The sequence below is a fragment of the Dermacentor albipictus genome, chromosome 9, assembly GCF_038994185.2.
Source record: "Dermacentor albipictus isolate Rhodes 1998 colony chromosome 9, USDA_Dalb.pri_finalv2, whole genome shotgun sequence".
NCBI lineage: Eukaryota > Metazoa > Arthropoda > Arachnida > Ixodida > Ixodidae > Dermacentor > Dermacentor albipictus.
Genome location: NC_091829.1, coordinates 84,157,279 through 84,174,498, shown reverse-complemented (window position 1 = coordinate 84,174,498; position 17,220 = coordinate 84,157,279). Strand labels below are relative to the sequence as shown.

The 17,220-nt window shown below is 43.8% G+C and overlaps 1 protein-coding gene across 3 annotated transcripts in view; it reads left to right on the top strand.

The window, feature by feature from the left end:
• Positions 1-16,289, top strand: part of Cchl (Cytochrome c heme lyase) — a 48,142-nt gene extending 31,853 nt beyond the window's left edge. For all 3 annotated transcript variants that reach the window (XM_065453815.2, XM_065453813.1, XM_065453814.2), the window contains exons 2-5: positions 687-939; positions 2,879-3,153; positions 11,969-12,052; positions 14,475-16,289. In XM_065453815.2, coding sequence (XP_065309887.1) covers positions 697-939; positions 2,879-3,153; positions 11,969-12,052; positions 14,475-14,739 — 867 coding nt within the window. In that variant the 5' untranslated portion in view covers positions 687-696 and the 3' untranslated portion in view covers positions 14,740-16,289. The remainder of the gene's footprint in view (positions 1-686; positions 940-2,878; positions 3,154-11,968; positions 12,053-14,474) is intronic.
• Positions 16,290-17,220: the final 931 nt, after the last annotated feature.

Here is a 17,220-nt window from a genome sequence, read left to right as displayed (position 1 = left end):
GAAAGGTATACAATCAATACATTCTACCTGTTCTAACATATAGGGCAGACACTTGGAGATTGACAAAGAAGCTTGAGAACAAGTTAAGGACTGTACAAAGTGTGATGGAACGAAGAACGATAGGTGTAACGATAAGAGACAGGAACAAAGCAGTGTGGATCAGAGAGAAAACGGGGATAGCCAATATTCTTATTGACATCGAGAGCAAAAAATGGAGCTGGGCAGGCCATGTAATGTGTAGGTTAGATAACCGGTGGACCATTATGGTTACAGAATGGGTGCCAAGAGAAGGGAAGCACAGTCTAGGATGATAGAAGACTAGGTGGGGTGATGAAATTAAGAAATTCGCTGGCACAAGTTGGAATTGGTTGGTGCAGGACAGAGGTAATTGGAGATCGCAGGGAGAGGCCTTCATCCTGCAGTGAACCAAAAATAGGCTGATGATGGTGATGATGACGATGACGCTCAAAACATTCTTTGTTTAGCCCCGTTATAGCATATCACAAACATGATTATATAGTGAGCATCGTCTGATATGTGTAGTTTTTTGGCCCTCGAAGTGCTGATGAAAGAAGTTTTTTGATAAAAGTAAAGAAATGACAAAGGAGAGAGAGAAAGAAGGACACTTGGCCCTTTGACGAGCTCTCCCCCGTCGTTATTGATTTATTTGGCTTGCAACTTGTCAGGTTTGCAACAATGGGCCTGACTGCATCGCACCCGAGGGAAGTAACCGGGACTCTAGGGTCGGTGACCGTCCATACTCGCTCTGAATCACCTGAGCAGCACCAGCAGTCACCGCCGTCTGAATGCCCCATGCACGGTCTCTGCGACGAGATCACAGGCCAGTCTGCAAAGGACAAGCCGCAGCAGCAGCCTTACCGTAGCGAGTGCCCAATGAATGCAGCAGCCTCCGGCGAAGACATCAACCCAGCCAACATGGTTGGTAGAAACCTTTCTGATTAGTCCATTTGCTGCCTTTGTGCATTTTCAAAGCCACCTCTCTTACCTTTATTTAATTGTTACGATTCTTTGCCTGATTATTGTCGCACATACGTTGGCTTTCTCTTTACCTGTCACCATTTCTCACCATATTATTTATTTATATATTTATTTTTGAATACTTTACAAGCCTTCAGTAAGGCACTGGGTAAGAACAATGGTTACACGAACATAAAAACAAGCGGTACTTGAAAGGGGGGGGGAAGAGAAAAAGGCATCAGCGTAACAAAAGCACTATTTGTACAACACAATGGCACATAATGTCAAAACAGTCAACGCAAAAAAAAAATTAAAATTAGAACTAAAATGAGAACTAAAACCAGAAAAAAGTGCTCATGGAAAGTTACTACCAAATCTTACGTGATGATCACTGTATTACAAAGTAGGCATACAAACACAACAGTAGCCATATAAACTGGTGAATCACCCCAATGCAAAGCGAGAAAAACTAGTTAGCAAGTCATTGCACCGTGCAAGACACACCTATTGTATTCTTTAATGTTCTTGCCAACTGTGTAGCAAAAGCGACTTGCATGTGCAACATGAACAGTGTTGTATGTTCTCAAACATATGTGAACACAAGCATTTACTCTGGTATGTATGGTGAGGCATACATAAATATTGGATGGACTTGACCTGTGAGTTTGATATTCAACAACCGTTAACATTGCTCACTGCTGCCGCTGTGATTTGAACGTCACTTGTCTTCCTGCACACAAGTTAGCCGAATAAGGAATTTTATTCTTAATTAATATTTTTGTCAGTGTTTGGTCTTTCACAGTCATCACAACAGCAATATGTTAAATTTCAGCTGACCTGCAGCCAGGATGATCAAGTGAATTTGAGTCGATGAGTGGACAGCCCGTTTAAAGCATGCTTCACTAACAGACACAGTTTCTTAGAAAACAGTTCAAAACATGTGCAATATTTCATCTGAACATTCTATTGCAAAGTCCACTTTGTTTGAGTTAGAAATATTTTTTCTACTTTCAAGCACAAAAGTTTTTAGAGTACAGAATTTGAAAAATAGCGAAATTTTTTCACATCCCATGCATCCGCCCTTGAACCACAAGATGCAGTGTTTACTTTCTCACAAAATCACCCCACCTTGTTCTTCTATACTTCAAGCTACTATTAAGCAACACTGCAAAAAAATTTTACTTTTTCATGGATGCTTTGCTGTGATAATATTTCTGATCGGCTCTACTTTATCTTGAGTACACGGATTTTCCTTGAGGCGGCTGGAATTCTTTGGAAAATTGAGGAAAACCTTGCAAAAGACTAGTTGCCACAGTGATTACAGCATTAACTAGTGCTAACCATTAATGCTGAAAGCTTTTATATTGCTCTTGTCTCTAATGAGAAGCATCTAAGTGAACATATGATTGTGGCCTACCTGCAACTTCAATATCACGAAAAAGACTTTACAAAGGCAAAAACATCTATGAAATTGCCGTGCTATGATTTCGAACAAAACTGCAAGAATGCCAGCAAGCCCGCCATAAATGTGAGAAGCAACTGGAAATTTTCAGAGGTAGCTCGGTGGAAGTAACAATGATATATTGGTGCCTAAATACATAGATCAGACAGACTCATCATTGGCACTAATTGAAAAAAAAAAAAACATATGTAACGTAGTAAGACTTGCCCACACCTCTTAAAGAGCTAGAGTCATTGTCTGTATGGCACATAAGCATATTATATAAGCTTGCACATTTCATAAGATGGCATACATTATGAATACTTGCATGCATTGGACATAATTTTATAGCATTTAATTAACCCATTCACAATAGCTTCACTTCACACAGATTCCAACATGTGTACTGCAAGAAGAAGAAAATTAACTGTCTTTTCCCCTTTGTTTTTCTGTTTACAGATGCCAAGCCCAAACCAGCAGCCAGCGGCGGACCAGCCATTCCCGCTGCCAACTGAGCGACAGCGGTCGCGCATCCCCAAGGCTGGTGCGGCGGAGGGCGAGACATGGGAGTACCCGTCGCAGCAGATGTTCTGGAACGCCATGCTGCGCAAGGGCTGGAGGTGGCGCGAGGCTGACCTGAAACCCGAGGACATGGCGCACATCATCCGCATCCACAACGCCAACAACGACCACGCCTGGGAGGAAGTCCTCAAGTGGGAGGCACTTCACGCAAAGTGAGTGCTCGGACACATGTAGCTGTTAGAGGATGCCTGGAGCAAAACTTCAATTTTGTGAAAGTGGTTAAGAATGAGTAGTATGTACAACCTCTGAAGCAATTTTAGCAAAGCGACAGGGCTGCCAATTGTGTAATTTTCTTATTAGCAGCCTCTAAGCAGCACCTTTGCTGATGGCGTGTGCATCAGCTTGTTTAGTGGCTATGACGTAAGTCCTAGCCCACCCTCCGAGATTTTTTCAATTCACTAAGGGCAGCCAGGGCCGCCACCTAATCACGGAAGTCAGGATGGGGAGTCGCATGTTCTAGGCCATGCATTGCTTTCGGCAAGCTGTAATGACAGCATTTCTTTTAAAATGAAGCATTGTTTCTTTCTTCGTGCGACTTTTCCACTGCTGCTGCTGCTGCCGGGCACACCGTGTTTGGGGTGGTTGAGAATGTGCATATTGTACTTGGCCACGGTGAGGGAGAGGGGTTTTTGAAACTTTTTCAATGAAAGCTCCCTCGTCGCCTTGATGCCCTCTAGGTGGCTGTAATTATGCGAGAGCCCCCTACAAAAGCATTGCAGAAGCTACAGCATTTAGGTTTGTACTCATGAGCAACAGCCCTGAGAAAAGATAGCACGGTAGAGAGGAAATAGAGAGAGGACACAGAGAATGGGTAAAAGCAATGGCATCATAAAACGGGTAAATAACAATGTTGCCTCCATTCTTTCGTGGCAGCTTGTACACATGGGAGCATCCCAAGAGAAAGGGGAAAGGCACCATCAGAAAGCATGGTTGAAGTTGCGAACAAACTGGAAAATTTTGAATTAGAGGTACGGCATGACATGTAGTTGCTGTTTCTGAAAAATAAACACAGTGCAAATTTGTCCATGTGGACAACTGACGCAGGGCGCAGACGCAAAGCTACATTAAAGCACCGCAGTGTCAAGACTACACGCAAGCAAACAGAAACTTCAGCCATCGTGCATTGTGCCATACAAGGCAATGACAGTGCTATCATTCTCGCAGGCTACCAACAGTGGCGTGCAACAATGCCTTGATCAACTGGATCTCGCTGTGTGTTCTGTGCACTACGTAAACTAACGCAAGTGTTGTTTGCAAGGTGACATTTAACGCCACCTCACGACTTTCGTATGTTGTCATCATCAGTGCAAAATATTGTCAATCAATGTAAACAGTACAGAGAACTTCGCTTGCCTCAATTCCCACAGTGCGTGGAATCTGCATAATTTCTTTCCCTTTCAGTTTCTGTATCAAGGACGGCTATTTTTGTGAGCTCTTCATGGAACTTCTACTCATATTTCAAGCTTAAAATTTTGCACGGGGGCTCTTCTATATCTGCACTAGTATCCTAATAGGCTTTTTACGTGGTCCAAAATTCCAAGCCATAGGTGAGCTCAGCTCATCAGCAAGACTTTTAATTTTCTTGCAATTTTCCTTTTCTCTTCAACAGTGCCTTTGATATGTTTTTTTGTTATTTTGTATAGCCCTGTTAAGTCTCACCTTTTCAGTAAAACGTTAATATGATGCATAAACAAATGCTTAAAATACTGGCTACGTAGTATTTCAGAAAGGATTCTGCATTTTAAAAAACTTGACCATTTTTCTCCGAATTCAGCATGGCACAAAAGGGGTTCATCTATGTGTGTGTCTGCTTCCATCCTCGTAAACTAGCTAGGGTAGGAAAAGTCTTTCTCTATAGACTTTGAGGGGTGTGTCATGCTCCTTCTGTCACGAGGGTCTGGGGCCCAAAACTCGGAAGACCACATGAGCGGTCCTGAAGTGTTCTGTTCCAGGTTCTAGAGCGGATATTTGCCACCTGTTGTGGCTCTGCCCAGGGAAGAGGGCCATTTGAGAAAGGACACAGTTGACTCCCGTTAATTCGACCTCGGCTAATTGGAAGGCACTGAAAAGTCATTTTGAAAAACCATAGATTGCTATGGAAGGAAAACTCTTTCATTTCGAGCTCGAAAGCATGCTGCTTTGTTTAATTCGATCCCAACTGACCTGTGCTGCCACCCCTTGAGGTGGGCAGCGGTTACTGCAAGCTTGAAAACACCAGAAATTCAGCAGACAATGTTACTGCTTCCCTAGGCATGAAGCTATTTGATATAAATTTATCTTGTGGGCGATGCTCCTTGTGCCTGCAAAGCAATTCATTGCTACTTGTTTGGTGTCATGTCACGCCGAGCCAATGTTTAAACATGTCAGTACCCTTCACCTCGTGCGGATTGAATCTCACTTCAAGACACAAAATGACATTACAGACTACTTCAAACAATAAAAAATATATATATAAATAATTCATTTTGCTGCTGTCTGTTAATTCGTCCTTTCGAACAGTTTGACAAAATCTTGCAGTCCTGCAAGATTTGAATTAACTGGAGTCGTCTGTACTAAGAGTTGCCAAAGTACGAATGGATCAAACAGACAGTTTTAGGCTTTGGCTCATAGGTGGTAAGTTCACTAAGCCACTAATGTAGTTTCTGCACAAGGAAGGCCTCCATGCTTTTCTTTAAATATCTTCTTAAGCTGCAGGGCAGACTTTTTTAATTAAGAAAGAAAGAGGAAAAGAGAAGTGCTTGGGGAAGGTCTCCGGTTGTAAACAGAAACTGACAGAATGGGGTGTGCATTTATGTGCGATCATGGAACAGTGGGAAGCCTTGTGGCTATAATTGTGAATGTTTGTTTGTCCAGTGATTGAATATGAACGCTTGAAGCATGATGAAGACCTTTAAAGATATATATATATATATATATATATATATATATATATATATATATATATATATATATATATATATATGTCAACGACCAATTTTTCGGACCCTCTAGGGAACGTAAAAACGTCCGAAAATTCAGGCAGTCCGAAAAAATGAATGCATGCAAAAAAACGCACCCTTTTTCTTTTTTTCTCAGATCTAGAGGTAAAGGGTGAAGTAACAGGCTTCCGAAACCCTGCCACAGCATCAGTGAAGTGGCTATAAAAAGAGGCGTTCAAAAACTCTGTATGCAGACGACTTGCTGTATGCAAAACTATGTATGCAGCCGGTTTATTATGTACATGTGCATCGTCGAGCAGCTGGTGTTATTGCTGCAGTGGCTTGAAGAACTTGTTGATTGTTGTTTTGACGGCGTTCTGGTTGCATGCGATCATATTCGCCTCGATCTGAGCAAGGGTCATATCAGCACTGTACACCGATAAGAGTCAACAGTGCTCGCGTCAACTCGGCGCTTGTAGGCGGCGCAGGCACTGGCTCCTCATTTTCAACATCGGAGTCTTCTGAATCCCCCACAACCTGACGGACTATTCCCTCGTCAGTGAGTTCTGCGGAGAAGTTGAGCTCATTGTCAGCGTCAACAAACTGTTAAAAAGTTATTTCCGTGGGTATGGAAACCCCAGCAGAGCGGAGGTCGTTGATCACGTCGTCCGACGGTACTACTGCTTTCCGCGCTTCGATGCCATCGGCGAGGACGACGAAGACGGAGTGGCCGCCATCGAAGACGAGCGAAATCCTCAAGTTGCGAACAGTGGAGTTCGCTGACGAGCGTCGAAGCACCTAGGCCTAGCGTCGCAGAGCATATTTGACACAACAGCACAACCACACACCACGCTAGCCAAAACGTGGCCTGTGCAAACAAACAAACAAAATGGCGCCGCTCCGGAAACTCTGCCAAAGGCGGAAGTGCGGCGATGAACATAGCCAGCGTGGCCAGACCAAATCAGTGTGTGACGGCTAGATTCGGCTAGTTGTGGTTCAGAGCGGTGATATGCTTCGGCTGCAAGTCGATTTCCTTCACAAGGGCGCTGTGCGAGGAGCCAAAAGTCCTTCCGTCCGTCAAAAAGTCCGGAAAATTGGACGGCGGGGGGTTCGAGCGTCCGAAACTTCAGATGTCCTTATACATTGATTCTATGGGGTTCGTGACGGTGCCGCGAAGACGTCCGAAATATCAGGCATGTCCGAAAATTTGGGCGTCCGAAAATTCAGTCGTTGACTTATATATATATATATACACACCAGAACAAAAGCAGTTCTGGGTCCGGGTAAATATTCACAGTGAAGTAGACGCGCGTATGAAGCGGTTTATTGACGTTTCGGTCGGGGTCCGGCCTTCATCAGAATCTGATGAAGGCCGGACCCCGGCCGAAACGTCAATAAACCGCTTCATACGCGCGTCTACTTCACTGTATATATATATATATATATATATATATATATATATATATATATATATATATATACATACATACATGTATACCTGCTATTTCATCTTTCACCACTCTCAGAAACATTGCAATGTCAGCTTTCCACCACGATTAGCAGTCACTGTGTGCGTTCGCTTGTGGAATATTTTTTTCATTCTATCACTTAAGCTACAACAGAAGTAGAGTTAAACACTGTTACATCAAATGCGTAAAAAGCATGGCAAATTTCATAAGTGGCATTTAGGGATAAATGAATTCACAAAAATGTAAGCCCTTGGCCATGCATAGACCACACAGAGCCTTTTGAAGTAGGCGCCGGCAGCCACTAAATTTTTGCACAAGCTCAATATATCAGAAGCAGTATTTTTAGTAGATAACTTTTGCAATATGTCGTATGACTCGGAATCCGACATGTGCGGTGTCTACGGGCAACAGTGATCCCTGCACAAAGCCAAGCAAACACTAAATTACAGCCAAGCAAAGTAAATCTACAGTCGAGTGTCAACTTACATGGCGTAGCACGCGTATCCACAAACAGAAAAGCAGAGCATGGCTAATAAGCAAACTGACCATGCTCTGTGCACACGTGGGTGTGCATATTGCAGAGGTTACATGTAGCTTCTCACACTTATCATATTTCTTCAGGAGTCATAACAGTACTCCACCTGCATCCTGAACGAGATTGCTGCGGAACATGAATGGTGGATGATAAGAGTGGCATAGAATGAAGTGGAATTTGCTAAATACTTGCCGTTATGTCGCTTTTTGGCAATATCGAAGCTGCCCACGAAGTATAGAAACCTTTGGGTTATGACTCTTTCCTGACATATTTGCAGATAAAATTTCGAGATATCCAGAGTGTGGCGCAAAAGCACTTCAAGATAAGAGGGGAAAAATACATGGAGTTGACACAGAGGCCAGACAAAAAATGTGCGACTTGATTGATATTTGGAGATTCAGAGTTTGAGCTAACGAGGGTTTACTGTATGAAGTTCTTTTATGAGGTAGTACTGGTATGCGAGGCATGGCAGCTGGTTTTTATTTTTGTAGCTCGTTTAACAGAAGTGCAAAAAATAATAAAGATCTCTGAATTCCAGCATTTTAAGACTCCTCTCAAAACTTAGCCATCATTAGACAGAACTGTGCCTTGTCACCACTCAACCACTGCAAAGAGCAGTTACTCAGCAATTTCATAATTTTGGTTCTTTGTCAGTGATATGGAATGTTTAACACATGAGAATTCTTGCCAAGGTAAACTCGCCGATTGTCTTTTCATTTCAGTAGGGGTATGTGAATAGTAATTTTTGAGACCGAATACGAATGAGAATAGTGCCAGAAACAAATCGAACTGAATAATTTTAGAATAGTTTCAGAATAGACAGCTTGGGCCATTGGGTGTGTGTAACTGGGCGTGTAGCACTACGTATGCGAACATTCTTAACCAGTCCTCCAGAACGGGTACATGCCCCTGGGTAGGTGTTCAGATAGAACAGCCAGTTCCAGGGATCAAAGGTAACATCAGCACGTACCGTACAGGGAAATTGTAGATGATTACAAAGCTGAAAGAAGAATCTTTCTGCCTCTGCATCGGTCTCTCTTTCTAGTGGACCCTCGCATTTGGCGGCACCTCCAGGGAAACAATTACGCATCACAATATTGGATCTACTTAACTCAGACGAGGGACGATAACGACGTCCTCTGAAAAATTTGTAAGGAGAAAGGTACGCTAGACCATGTAACATGGGAGTGTGCTGGCTCTCCAGGGGCCAAGGAAAACATTGACAGTAGAGAAAGCCTGGGAGGATTTGCTCCAGAGCGGGGCTGAAGACGACCAGCGTGGAGCAATCCGCCTGGCCGTTGAGGCCGTTAAGACTCATCGTCCTCAACGCACGAGGACTGCTTCGTCCTCCCCCTCCTACCTGCATGTAGCTTAAGAGGCGGGCATCCCAGCTCAGTGGAATAATAAAGTTTTCAATCAATCAATCAATCAAGGAGAACAAGAGGCAGGAAGGGAAGAAGTCGGCAACACAAAATTGAAAAATTCAGCTACAGAAATTTGAAAAAGTTGCCATCAGAAACTGACAAGTGTCGAGAAAGAAGTGACATGAACATGATAGGACCAGAGCGTGTATTGAGCAAAAAAAGTTGAGCTGCAGAGTAGTCAAGAAGGTGTTGGTAGCAGAAAATGGAATATAAGTCGGCTATACGGAAGGGATAGATTTGGCAATGCGGTATGTCACTACAGGGCTTCAATGCTGATTGGTTTAACAGCAACATTCATCGTGAGATTGATTGGGCCTGAATTTATTTTTGAAGAAACACAAATGTAGTAGGGGCCATGCCTTTCCATTCATGCGCTTAGCTAAACGAAAGCGAGCAGATGAGCGGGCACCAGTTTTTACATGTGGTTACGACAAGATCATCTAGTGGTGCTCCATAAGTTAACATCATTGATTTCCATTGCCAGACAAAGGCCTCGCCAGTGTTCTCCATTTGGCAGCTACCCCAGCTGATTCTATTCTGTACCTACATATTTCGTGATTTGATCGCACTACCTTATCCTTCACTGCAGTTGGCTGAGCTTCTCTCTGTACCCATTTTGTAACTCTTACCGGCACCAAGCATTATGTGGTCTGGCCAACTCTACATTTCTTCCTCTTGATGTCAGCTAGCTTGTCGGATACCCCCGTTTGCTCTTTAACCTACACCACTGTCTTCCTGTCTCAGCCATTGTTTTCCATTCCATCGCTCGTTCAGCAGTCCTTAGCTTCTTCTCAAGCTTCTTTGTTAACCGCTAAGCATCAGTACAACTTGATGGTTGTATCAGTGAGCATATGCATTCATTATTTTCATGCGTCCAGACACCCCTGCATCAGCAGGGGTGTCTAGGTGATAAGAGAAAGCATTTCTGAAGATGGCCAGTTTCTTATAATTTGCATATTTGTTGTATAGGCACCAGGTGGCCATCGTAAGGCGCCAGCAGCAGTATGGTGAATAGCTTAACAAATGGCACCAGTAAGAGCCATGGCATGTGACGCAGACAACGAAGCAAAGGCGAGAAGTGCACGCATGGTGCATCCAATGATATTGCACTGCGTTTCTCAATGCCTTACAAACTGGCAAATACATTTTTGTGTGTCTGCTCCTGAGAAAGGTTGTTGCTGGCATGAAGCAGGTCACATCGGGTAGTGTAAAAGGAAAAATTAGTGCGAGTTGTTCTGCAAATGAGCCCCCACAAACAAAGCTCACCGCCATGCTTCATCACTTTTAATGTCTTAGCTACTAGTCCAGTCTTCAGTCTTGGTCTATTTCACGCAGCTTGAGGTGACGAGAACCGTCTGTAGCGTATGGTGCGCGTGTAAGGCCTGCTTTGGAAGCGAATTTGAATGATCTGCTGCGTTGGCGTTCACCGTTGAAGCAGAACACACAGAGTCGTGTAGCAGCCACAGCTAGACCTGGGAAGTGCCATGACATAAAATATGCCCCGAAGCAGAAAGACCGAGTTGCTCATAAGTGGCAAGATGATGACTACAAATCCGTGTGTTTGCCTTCGGTGCCCATGCTCCAGAAGTGTCACATCTGTGAAGGCTAAGACGCATAATTTACTTAGAACCTGGAGCTCTTTGCAAAAGAATGGCTCCTTTATTGATGTTACAACAACTAAACAAAAGCAGAGCAGCGTTTGAAATGTATGTAGCATCATCTGCAGACCACATGTACCCAAGCTTTCTGCCTTTCCAGCTGGTGAGACTTGGTGTGTGTGTGTTCAGACTTGGTTCCATGGCGCAATGTGTAACAGAAGAGGCGACGAAACACAATCATCCATTACAGCTCGTGGCTGCAGCTGCTGCACCCTACCCTGCCATGACATGCCATTACATTCACGCCACCGCCACATAAAGGTGCCGCCCTTCCAAACCCATCCGCACCCGGTCTCTATAATACTTGCCTCAAGGCGCACATTGTGCAGCTCTTTGGCCATCCCTGGCCCTTGCACCAATAAACCCCACATATTATTAGCATAGTGTAATCTATTCGTCTGTTTGTTTAGCCTTATAATTTTCAGATCTAGTCTATTGTGAAAGTGTGCAGACCTCTGCTCTAGTCACCAGAATGTTACAGGTGTGGTGCATCAATCCCTCTATCGCTAGCACTTGCCTTTAGTGAGGTTGGATTCACTAAATGTTATGGTCACAGCATGAGTGCTGTTGCACAGAATATCTAGGTAAATGCAGCTGATCACATGTACTTGTATATCCATTTTCTAAGCATCACTGATGCTATTCCAGTTCATGCTCTTCTACCTTGTTGCAGTTTGCATCTTGTGTAACCACAGAAATCTTGTAGCAGAAAGACTGTAGGTGTTGTAGCTTGTGCTTATATTTCTTGTTGAAGATTCTCTCCAGAAGTATTAAAATTTAATGTAATTCAGAAACACATCGAAAAAACACTTCGCACTTATATATTTGGCACGGGGCAATCGGTGTCTAACTCATGCCCCTATTTGTTTAGAAGTTTGGCTTCACTAGCAGCTAGAATGCGCATGGCACATTTTTTGCATTAAATGCATACATGTACTGCACTGTGCCTATCTTCGATTGCAGGGAGTGTTGCACACCCCGACTCAAGAGGTTTGGAGGCAAGGCCACTGACTACTCACCTCGGGCTCGAATACGTAGCTGGCTTGGGTGAGTGCACCTCCGTTGTTGATTGTGCTGGAGGACAACAAACATGTGCAGCTTCTTTTTATTGTGAAAGCGACAGTAGGGACTAATGCAATAGAGGTCGCATTGTTGACGCCACTGCCGTGCTGTCCTAGCATCGACGGTGCACTAGGTCAGCGCTTGGAGGTTTAGAAGGCCTCTAGAAATGCAAAGTGCATGACTCCAAAAGGGATGAAGCCATGCGGATGCACTGTCGTGCTTTGCTCGATTGTTTCTGTTGGAGCTAGGGCAAAGTTATGGCTTCCGCTGCTGTCTTGAGCATTGTGTGCACACGGTTCGGGGTTCCTGCTGTGCAACTGTGTGCAAACGACACTGTGGTGCGCACATTGGTCTGAGCAGATGGCAGACATCAAGCTAAATATATCTAGTCCTTTCAGTGAGCACGGACAAACACTGACGGTTCTTTGTTGGTCTCATCTGGTGTGCCACGGAGATGTGATGCCTGTAACGTAGCTGCCAACATTCATTGTAACAGCAGCATTGTGACAAGCCTGGTATCTGCGAGGACGCGTTCCTGCCGCGCAGCAGAAGCTGTCTGGGCTGCTGCATAGTGTCACGTTGACTCCGCATGTCGTTGGAACACGGTGTAAGGAGCTTCAGTGCAATGTTTAACTTTGCTATCGCTTTCTACGCTTTGCCATCGGGCAAAACTGCCACCCATTTTAGCTGTTTATCACTTCTGTGCGAGTTGGTCAACACCAAGAAAATATATGTCTTGTGCATTGGTACCGAACGGTAGAGCTTTCAGCTGCAGTAATTCTGGCATCCATCAAACGTTGGAAAAGGCATTTCCTGATTGATCATGCAGGGCTTACTTGAGAGTTGTGCAGAAGAAAAAGAAATCGACTCTGGTAACAGGCCTGCTTACTGCTTTTATCGACAGCTTTTAATGTTAAATGTGTTAGAATTGGTATGGTATTTTATCTTGGCATAATGTTATTTCATATCATTGCCTACTAGGAATCGCAGCAACCGTTTTGGAGGAAAAACTGTGTCCTTTAAGCATATTCTTAGACGGTTTACTATGGGATGAAAATGGTTTATGATAGTTGTTTGTTACCCATAGTGGTCAAAAATCTTGGTGTAGTTGAAAAGTGTAATCGAAAAGCAGATTTGGTGGAATCAAGGACATCTATATAGTGTAGGCTTGTTTGGTCAAAGGAATGCTGGAAGTGAAGTAGTAATGGAGTCAAAGCGAATAGTTTTAAGAGTTGTGTGGTTTGTACAAAACTTTGATACAACTAGATGTTGACCCATCTAGCGTAAAGAAAGGGTCCTTTATAGCAAAATTGAAAATTTTCATAGTGCTGTTGCAAAAATTCAAGTTCAACATGTTTTACAATGCCAATAGCACAGAAAATTTGACGAGACATTTTTTTTTTGTTTGTTCTAAAACTTTTCTGCTTGTCGAGGTCACAGGAGTGTTTCGCGTTAGCGCGTCTTGCGGGGTCGCGAAGTGGGACCTTGACTTTGTGACATAGGTATTCTGGCATTCACTCTGTTGATGCAATACATATCAATGTTAATACATATGTACATACAGTCAACCACGAAAGTTTATGCACCGCTGGATCTGCAAAAAAGCTTAATATCGCCCAGCCTCATGGTGCAGCCTGTTTATCACATCTGTAGCCTCTGCTAGCATATGCGAACAACATTTTCACATACGGTTTTACTGGTTGTTGTTAGAAGCTGCTCGGAAATTATAGTGTTCAGAGATCCCATGGTCCGTAAACTTTTGTGGTTCGACTGTGCATACATACATATTTACAGGGCCGGCTACTTTCAGGGTAAGAACCTTGTTAGTATTCAAGAGCCCATAGGAGCTCATGTTTAGCAACAAATTCAGAAAAAATATTCTTTCATTTGTCGACATCATCATTGCGCATTATATCAGGCACATTTCCTCTGTGAAGTAGAAGAAATGTTGAAGTTATGCCGATTTGGATATTGATGACGCATTTCCCCTGAAAGTGGATGACCCTGTATATGTCTTTGCCGCACTGGATGGTTATCTTGCTTTCTTTCTGTCTGCATCGAAACGCATTTCCTTTCCCTTTTTCGTACAGCCCTTTCTGCACCATGCAGCACGGCAAGAGGGAGCGGTTAAAACCTGCAGTGGAAGTTAAAAAAAATTATATTTAGCGATACTGGCAGCTGTTTTTACAAAGTACAGCTGCTGAACACTACTTAGACCTAGCTTAATTTTGCACCGTCTCTACTCATTGCTAAGAAGTTAGACATAGTTAGGCCTAGCTATTGTCTGGAGCCACATGCGACTTATGAACTGCAGTTTTGCCTGCCGAGGCTTAGTTGATATTGTGGGTGACCAGCTCTTAAGTCTTTATTTGTCGAACTTCATTAATGCGTCCTTTCCATTCTGCAGGTACGAACTTCCATTTGACAGGCACGACTGGATTGTTGACCGATGTGGCAAAGAAGTCCGCTACGTCATTGACTACTATGACGGTGGGCCAGTGAACTCGGAATCGAGCCGCTTTGCACTCCTTGATGTTCGACCCGCTTTCGACTCCTTCGAGAATGTCTGGGACCGCATGAAGGTTGCGTGGTGGCGATGGACGATAGCAAGCAAGCAGGAATCCGGCTCTGAGATGGCTGCAAGCCAACGAGATGCTGCGACTAGCCAATAGGACTGCCGGTGTAGAATCTACAGCGATCTTGCGCAGGCACATATGTTGGAGGTAGGCGTGCATGTAGCTGCGGGTGTGCAGTGAAACTTTTATTTACTTGAAATTCACAACATGTCCTAATAAGCACACCTGCTTGAATTATGCGGTTGATGTAGACAGGCATCAAGTAGACCTTATTGGTTTGTGCTGCAGAGACTAGCATGTCCAGTATTCACTAATGCATACTATCTGTGTGCTGGTTTCTGTGCAAATCATGATCCATGTCAAAAATTTTCCATGCCTTTGCTATATTGTTTTTACGTCTAGCTGGTCTCTCTGATTGAAGTGCCCGGAGTCAGCCTTGAATTGCAAGCTGACTTTGTGAAAATCACTTTACTGAATAGTGGAACAGGTGTGGCTGCCACTTAAGATAATAAACAGGGCAGGATAGGATAGCCATCTTGACGAAACTTACCGGTGTAAAATAATTTGGGTGCAGGCTGGGCTGTGACGCATCATGCTTGAAAGGCAAAGGATTGGTAGGCAAGTGTTGAGACATACATAGAAGCAGGCAGGACATTTGCTCGCCGTTGTGTTGCTCTAGCCTTGAACTGTTCTTCTGACGCTTAGGTTGAATGTTTAGGCTGTTGATGGCCATTCAGCTTAGCGCTTCTTCGCGTACACCTATTTAGTGCAGCACATTCTGCGTTGTTCTTCCCAGAAACTTTCACATTGCATTTGTGTTGTCTTGTTGGCTGAGGTGTGATATGGGAGGTGTCTTGGCGGGACTCGGAGCACAAGTCATGGCATGTCATGTCTGGAACAAGCATAAGCAGAAGACAGAGACAAACAAGGACAGGGCATTCCCCGCTGAAAGGACACTTTACATAGACAGTTGGGCGCATGTGCATCGTACATATGAATGCCATGTTATGGTCACAACATTAATGGCACAAATGCAGATTCAGTGGCATACGAGAAAACTTGAGTATGACTGATAGTTTTCACCATACTTCTTGACATTATATGCTTTCAAGTTCTGTCTTGATTTATTTTCCCCCGGTTACACTATTGCTACCCACAGTTCTACCATCCCTAATTTCCGCTCCCACCTGCTGTCACAACCACACGTTACCAATCGGGCGCTGTCAGTCTCTTAAGTTTTGCGTTCGCTCCCTTACTTGGTCCCTCATGCAACACGACAACAGGCCACACCGCCAAGCAATGATATGTCACTTTCTGCCTGATCTGCCTTGTTTGGTGTTAAACCACCAACTTGCCCTACAATTTTGTGAGAACGTGAGCGACGCCTGTTGCAGCACTCTAAATGCCTTGCAATAATGGGCAGAGAGTAAGGCGCCTGTGCTGAGCAGCAGCTACTATGTGTTGTGCTGTGATGCACTTTCGACATTGGGGCAGTTCAGAAGCAGGTGAAATTGGCAGCACCAGTGTTGCTGAAAAAGTCCCTGCTATCTGAAAACATTGCATTGCTTCTCAATTCTTACTATTCAAAGTTTTCGGCTTGTCTGCCGCTTGTCTAATCATGGTTAATAAATTGTGTATTTATCTCATAGGAAGCGTATCTTTGAGGCAAATTTTACAAATATGTGTGCACTATACTCCCCCTACCACGTTGTGCCTGCACGATTTTTACGCATTTCAGTGTTCACAGGTTGGCAAAAGCTCTTTAAGCATTGTGTTAAATGAAAGAAGTAATAACCTTCTCGCCACAAACACATGCACCTGGTTAGTTAAAAACGGGGCTACTATACATACAAACCTTTTCTGGCTACCGATATTTTTTTATCACACAACACCAACAACTTTTTACATTCATTCGTTGTTAAAGGTACAGTTCATGCTGCCCCACGTGTCTGTTGCGACATGATCCTAAATTTAAAGGCTGAGTAGTGAAGCCACAAGGACATTTTAGTTCATCTCAACCTCCATACTCCAAAAAACTTTTGCATTTGCCTCTGCGGTTGCCTTAAATGGTGGTGCATTCCAAAGGCGGCATGCCCTCCTGCAAAGAAGGTTATGAGAAGACCGTTAATCAAGAATGAGAGCCCGCTTTTTTTATTCCCCCACTGTAAACACCTTTACTACAGTTTCGCCTGGTGATGCCATTGTGACAGTGCAATGAAGTGCATTGGCATTGTGCACTTTGGTTCAAAGATCGCTTGTCTAGGATCTTTGTACGAGGGCCGTTTTTTTTTCAACCTCCGATAGGCTATAAATAAAAGACAACTTCATCTAAATCAATAAATTTATTACCAAAAGATTAGTACAGTTGCGGTTACTTTTCGACATAATCACCGAAGAATTGAGGCATTTGTCATAGCTGTGGGCAAGCTTTGCAATACCCTCTTCAAAAAAAGTTGCCGCCAATGAATTCAAGTAGTCCTTGACGTTGGTTTGAAGGTCGCCATTGGTTTGAAAGTGCTTCCCACCAAGCCACGTCTTCAGTCCAGGAAAAAGATGAAAGTCACAGGGTGATAAGTC